The sequence below is a fragment of the Miscanthus floridulus genome, unplaced genomic scaffold, assembly GCF_019320115.1.
Source record: "Miscanthus floridulus cultivar M001 unplaced genomic scaffold, ASM1932011v1 os_2416_1_2, whole genome shotgun sequence".
Lineage (NCBI taxonomy): Eukaryota > Viridiplantae > Streptophyta > Magnoliopsida > Poales > Poaceae > Miscanthus > Miscanthus floridulus.
The window spans coordinates 491-7,419 of record NW_027098289.1 but is presented as its reverse complement, the minus strand read 5'-3'; the positions used below and the strand labels follow the sequence as shown (position 1 = coordinate 7,419).

Genomic DNA, 6,929 nt, shown 5'->3' with positions numbered 1-6,929 from the left:
TCTCACTCTTGGTAGTAGGAGAATTCTTACTCTCATCGAGAGAGGATGACACTAGGAGTTGGGGCAATTTTCTTGTCTATTTCTCACACAAGCTCACACAAATGCCATGCCAACCCAAGGGGTTGGGGTTACATATTTATAGGCTGCTAGCCAGCCAAGCATATGCCAAGATGCTAGTCTAAGATGCTAGTCTAAGATGCTAATATGCTGTCCTAGCTAAGATGCTGTCCTCTAGTCTAAGATGCTGTCCTCTAAGATGCTGTCCTCTAGTCTAAGATGCTGTCCTAAAAACAGAAAAACAGCCACAAGGACCATGACCATGTGAGCATCATAGCCCCACAAAGACCAGCCACACATGAGACTTATCCATCAAAGACTCTATAAACAATTGAGATTGGAATTAAGTAGAAGCAACATAATTGTTGCCGGCTTCCCTTGGGAGCCCTAGCCGCACCTTCTCTTCTTCCTTGCGCTGTGATCACCACGGCGCCAACCCGCCGCCGCTGCCCTAAGCCTCGCCCTCCGCTCTTCCATCCCTACAACCTTTGCAGCAACTCCGGTAGGGCATCTAGTCCTATCAATCTGGTATCAGAGATGTCAAGCCCTCTTTCCACCTCCACCAGCCCATCGCCGCCGCCGCCAATCACCACTGCTGCGTAGCTGCTGCCATCCGCTTCGGCGGCCGCTCCGTCCTCTACAATGTCGATGGAGCAGATGACCGCGGCCATCCACGAGTTGTCCCGTTCCATGGCCGCGATGCTGTCCTACCTCTCCTCGCAGCAGCCGCTGCCCTCCCCACCGCGCCCACCACCGCCGCCGCAATCGGCCATGGCCTCCCTGCCGCCGGTGTTTCCTGCTGGGATCCCCCAGTCCAGCGCAACCGGCGTGCCCATCCATCTACTGCGGATGCCGCCCTCCCCGTCGCCAATCCCATCTTATGCCCTGGCCCCGACGGTCGGGCCGGTGAATACGATGGCAACGGTTCCGGCGACCACGACGTTGGCTGTCCCAACCCCTACCACAGGCGCCCTGATCCACTACGGTGGGGCGGTACAGCAGCTCTCCTACACCGAGGGGGTTTTCTATGGAAGCGTTGATGGCCCTCTACTCTACGGCGGCAACATGCAGCACCACCACGGTGCCTCGTCGTCCGCGGCCTTTGCTCTAGAACCAGCAGCTCCGGGTGTCAGCCACAGCGCTCACCCTCCCCACATACGATGGCGCCGAGGATCCCCTCAATTGGCTCAATAATTGTAACCAGTTCTTCCGCGGGCAGCGTACCCTGGCTTTGGACCGCACTTGGCTCGCGTCGTACCATCTCATCGGCGCGGCCCAAACATGGTACTACGGCCTCGAGCAAGACGAGGGCATGCCTACATGGGATCGTTTCAAGGAGCTGTGCAATCTGCAATTTGGGCCGGCTGTTCGTGGGACACGTTTATCCGAACTTGCTCGCCTGCCCTTCACCTCCACGGTACAGGACTACTCCGAACGCTTCAATGTGGTGCTCTGTCATGCTCGGAACCTCTCTGCGTCCCAGAAGGCGGAGTTGTTCGTGGGCGGCCTTCCGGAGCACATTAAGGTGTCGACGTGGAGCCGCGGGAGCCCCAGAACCTCCAAACGGCCATGTATTTGGCCAGGGCCTTTGAACGCCGTGCCGCTGCCACGACGCCGGCCACTCCTCAGCGTGGCGCTCGGCCTCCTCAGCGCCCGGGCATCCCAGCACTGCCACGGCCTGCTGCAGCGGTACCAGCAGCCCCGGGGGCGACCACAACTCAAGCACCAGCGGGCGCTGCAGCCCCTGCTCGTCCTTTCCGCCGACTGTCCCCAGCGGAGCAATTGGAGCGCCGCCGCCAAGGTCTTTGCTACAATTGTGATGAGCCCTATGTGCGCGGTCATGTGTGCCAACGCCTATTCTACCTCGAAGCGACGGATTTCCTCGACGATGACATACCAGCGGAGGTGGCCGCTGTGGCTGCTTTTCCGGAGGAGGCTGCTGTGCTTGCGCCTGCACCAGCGGCGGGGCAGGAACCTGCAGCCCAGCCTCAAGTGTCCCTCTACGCCATTGCCGGCATCCGGACCAAGAGATGCTATGCTCCTTCCAGTCTCCGTACATGGCCACCGGCTTGTGGCGCTCCTCGACTCCGGTTCGACGCACAACTTCGTCAACACTGATCTCCTGCGACGCCTACACCTCTCTACAGCACCGCACGCTACCATGCGGGTACTGGTGGCCAACGGCGATCGTGTGCCTTGCGAAGGCGTCGCTCGGGATTTGGCCCTGGCCAGGTACAGAGGAGTTCCACCATCAGCTGCTATGGCATCAGCCTGGGAGGTTTTGATCTTATTCTTGGCGTCGAGTTCCTACGTACCCTGGGCCCTATCCTCTGGGATTTCGAGGATTTGTGCATGGCTTTCACACGGGGCGCCCGGCGCATTCTGTGGAAGGGCCTGGGGTCCCCCCGCGACGACATCTGGGAACCGGCTGCGCGGGCGATCGCCGCTGCTCCCTCCCAGCCACTACTGGACCGGCTCCTGGAGCAGTTTGAGCCGGTCTTTGCCGAGCCACAGGGGCTCCCTCCGATGCGGCCGTACGATCACTGCATCCATCTGTTGCCGGGTACAGTTCCGGTCGCCGTTCGCCCCTATCGCTACCCACAGCTGCAGCCTGCAGAAGGACGAGTTGGAGCGTCAGTGCGCTGCTATGCTCGCCCAAGGCATCATCCGGCCGAGCACGTCCCCGTTCTCCGCCCCCGTGCTGCTGGTGCGCAAGGTGGACAACTCCTGGCGCTTTTGCATCGACTACCGGGCCCTCAACGCCAAGACGTCCAAGGACAAATTCCGGATTCCGATCGTCGATGAGCTTCTCGACGAGCTTCACGGGGCTCGCTTCTTCACCAAGCTCGATTTGCGCTCGGGCTACCACCAAGTGCGGATGCACCCCGATGACATCGCCAAGACGGCGTTCCGCACTCACCATGGCCATTTTGAGTTCCTGGTCATGCCGTTCGGCCTTTCCAATGCGCCGGCGACTTTCTAGGCTTTGATGAACAACGTGCTCCGCCCCTTTTTGCGCAGGTTCGTGCTTGTGTTTTTCGACGACATACTCATATATAGCGCCTCCTGAGCCGAACACCTGCAGCACCTCAGCATCGTCCTCCAAGCACTTCGGGCGAACCAGCTCCACCTCAAGCGTTCCAAGTGTTCTTTTGGGGCGTCATCGGTGGCCTACCTTGGCCAAGCGGCGTCGCTATGGACGCCGACAAGGTGGCTGCGGTCGCCTCGTGGCCGGCCCCTCGCTCCGCACGTGGGCTGCGGGGATTCTTGGGCCTCGCCGGCTACTACAGGAAGTTCATTCGCGACTTCGGCCTCATCACTGCGCCACTGACGCGCCTCCTGCGGAAGGATGCATTCGCCTGGGACGACGAGGCGGATGCGCCGTTTCAGGCACTCAAGGGTTTGTGGTGGACCCGTCCTCCAAATGCCCGACTTCGACAAGCAGTTTGTGGTGGACTGTGACGCATCAGGCGCGGGGTTCGGTGCTGTTCTCCATCCCCCTCACTTTCTTCAGCCGGCCCTTCGCTGCTCGCCATCTCAAGCTCGCTGCTGCCTACAAACGCGAGCTGATTGGGCTGGTTTAGGTTGTACGTCACTGGCGACCATACCTATGAGGGTGTCATTTTCTTGTTCGTACAGATCACTACAGCCTCAAGGTCCTGTTGGACCAACGTCTCTCAACTGTACCTCAACACCAGTGGATCAGCAAGTTTTTTGACTTCGATTTTGCTGTGGAGTATCGCCCTGGCCGCCTGAACATCGTGGTGGATGCGCTGTCCCGCCGCGGCATGGAGGAGGGTACAGTTCCTGGACCTGCTGCTCATGCCCTCTCCGGGCCGATGTTCGCCCTCTTTGATGACATTCACCGGGCTACAACAGCAGCTGCGGACGCCCAGCAGCTCCTCCATCGCTTGCAGGCTGGTGAGCTGCCGACAACGTGTCACTTCGACGACGGTCTCCTTCTCCACAGGTCCCGCATCTTCGTCCCTGACCATGAGGACCTGCGCCACCAAGTCCTCTTGGCTCATTCGGCGGGCCATGAGGGAGTCCAGAAGACTCTGTACCGCCTTCGCGCCGACTTCTACATTCCGGGAGACCGCGCCCTTGTCCAGGATTGGGTGCGGGTGTGCAGCACGTGCCAGCGGAACAAGACGGAGTCGCTATAGCCCGCCGGCCTGCTGCAGCCCCTCGAAGTACCGTCCCGGGTGTGGGCGGATATCGCCATGGACTTCATCGAGGGGCTACCCAAGGTCAGTGGCAAATCCGTCGTTCTCACGGTGGTTGACCGCTTCTCCATGTATGCGCATTTCATTGCCCTGGGTCACCCCTACACCCCCGCCTCCGTCGCCCGTGCTTTCTTCGACGACATTGTTCGACTGCATGGTTTCCCTTTTTCCATCGTCAGCGACAGGGACCCCGTGTTTACCGGTCACGTGTGGCGCGACCTCTTCAAGATGACAGGCGTCACCTTGCGCATGAGCATGGCCTTCCTCCCTCAGACGGACGGCCAGTCTGAGGTGGTCAACAAGGTGATTGCGATGTATTTACGTTGTGTTACAGGTGATCGGCCGCGGGCGTGGGTGGACTGGTTGCCGTGGGCGGAGTATTGCTACAACACCTCCTTTCATACCGCCCTGCGTGCCACCCCGTTCGAAGTGGTCTACGGCCGGCCTCCTCCGCCGATACTCCCATACAAGCCGGGGTCGGCGCGGACTGACACGACTGACGCCTTACTCCGCAGCCGCGATGAGGTGCTGGCTGAGGTCCGGCAGCGCCTCCTTCAGGCGCAGCAACTGTCTAAGTACTACGATGCCGGCCACCGCGACCTGGAGTTTGCTGTGGGCGATTGGGTTTGGCAGCGACTGCTTCATCGGACCACGCAGTCTTTGGAGCCCAGGGCCAAAGAGAAGCTTGGCCCTCGCTACGCCGGGCCATTCCAAGTGCTGGAGCGCATTGGCAGGGTTGCCTACCGGCTGCAGCTTCTAGCCGGCGCTCGACTGCATGACGTCTTCCATGTGGGCTTGCTCAAGCCTCACAAGGGGGATCCTCCGGCTGCGCCTGCTGCTCTACCACTGCTGCTAGATGGTCGGCTTCTTCCTGCTCCTGAGCGCGCTCTCCGAGCTCAACTCCGGCGGGGCGCTTGGCACGTCCTCATCCAATGGCGTGGACTGCCCAGCGACGAAGCCACCTGGGAGCTCCTCGACGACTTCAAAGGCCTCTACCCCAACTTTCAGCTCGAGGACGAGCTGTTTGCGCAGGCGGGGAGAGATGTTATGACCGGCGTCTATTATAATAGGCGCAGGCCCATTTGTGGCTAGAGGAGGACGCCGGTTATAGGGGCTAAGAGCCCATATTATTATTATTAGCTATTTATGGTATTTGTTCCTTAATTATAGGATCCTAGAGAGGATAAAGACTCTGTAAACAATTGAGATTGGAATTAAGCAGAAGCAACATAATTGTTGCCGGCTTCCCTTGGGAGCCCTAGCCGCACCTTCTCTTCTTCCTTGCGCTGTGATCACCACGGCGCCAACCCGCCGCCGCTGGCCTAAGCTTCGCCCTCCGCTCTTCCATCCCTACAACCTTCGCAGCAACTCCGGTAGGGCATCTAGTCCTATCAGAAGTTCTCCTAGCAATGGACATAGTACCTCCTTTCCATATGTCCAACCTTTTGTGGCTTTTGTCAACTAGAGGAGCCCAGTCACTTAAATGGAGTCTGCTAGGACTAACTGGAACCCCCAAGTACTTAATTGGAAAGAGATCAATCTGGCAATTGAATAAATCAGCATACAAGGACCCCCAATTCTCAATATCATTAATCATAACAACTTCACTCTTATTGAAATTAATTTTTAGCCCAGCCATCATTTCATACATATAGAGTAACAATTTCATATTCCTTGCCCCTTCCAAGTCATGTTTGAGGAAGATGATTGTGTCATCTACATATTGCAGAATGGCCACACCATTAGGAATGATATGATCTATTAGCCCAGTAAAAAGCCCTCGTTCCTGAGCATTCTCAACCATTCTTGTTAAACTATCAGCAGCAAAATTGAAGAGGATAGGGGACAAGGGGTCCCCCTGCCTGACCCCTTTATAGCTCTTAATGTAAGAACCAATCATATCATTCAATTTAATGCTAATGGTTCCACCAGAAACTACTTGGCTGATCCAATCTCTCCATTTCCTATCAAATCCCCTCATTTCCATATATTCAAATAAAAAATTCCAGTTCACTTTGTCGTAGGCTTTTTCAAAATCCAGTTTTAGAATAACCCCCACTTCTTTCTTTCTTTTAGTCTTGTGAATAGTTTCATGAAAACACATGACACCTGAGAGAATATTTCTACCTTTGAGAAAGGCAGTTTGGGCTCTATTAATGAGTTTATGAGCATAAAGACCCTTATGGTTAACACCTTAGTGATCAGCTTATACAAACTATTCAATAGACAGATTGGTCGATATTGCTGAATTCTATTTGCTTCTTCCACTTTAGGTATCAAGGTTATAATCCCATAGTTCAATCTGCTGATGTCAACATTATTATTGTGAAAATCATCAAATAACTGGAGAACATCATTTTTTACAATATTCCAGCATTTTTGAAAGAACTCAAATGGGATTTTGTCAGGTCCTGTGGCCTTATTTTTTTCCATTTGGAATAATGCCTCCTTAATTTCTGTCTCAGAAAAAGGAAGGCAGAGCGCTCTGTTATCTGTCTCAGATAACTTGTAACAATTATTCCAAATAGATGCATCCAGATGAATATCATGTTGTGGCACAGGGCCAAAAAGTTCTGCATAATACTCAGAGGCATGTTTAAGTAGATTATCATCACCCTCAATGATCACTCCATCTTTTTCAAGAGA

The 6,929-nt window shown here is 55.7% G+C and overlaps 1 protein-coding gene across 1 annotated transcript; it reads left to right on the top strand.

The window, feature by feature from the left end:
- Nucleotides 1–747: 747 nt before the first annotated feature.
- LOC136534942 (uncharacterized) lies at nucleotides 748–3,040 on the top strand. The gene is made up of 2 exons (XM_066527296.1): nucleotides 748–1,185; nucleotides 1,277–3,040. The coding sequence occupies exons 1-2, from the start codon at nucleotides 748–750 to the stop codon at nucleotides 3,038–3,040; spliced, it is 2,202 nt and encodes a 733-aa protein (XP_066383393.1).
- Nucleotides 3,041–6,929: the final 3,889 nt, after the last annotated feature.

What these genes read in the sequence shown, in the direction of transcription:
- LOC136534942 (XM_066527296.1), top strand. Translation starts at nt 748, where the DNA reads ATGGCCGCGATGCTGTCCTACCTCTCCTCGCAGCAGCCGCTGCCCTCC. An exon ending in TAGAACCAGCAGCTCCGGGT is followed by an intron (nt 1,186 to 1,276) that starts GTCAGCCACAGC and finishes TTCCGCGGGCAG; the next exon opens with CGTACCCTGGCTTTGGACCG.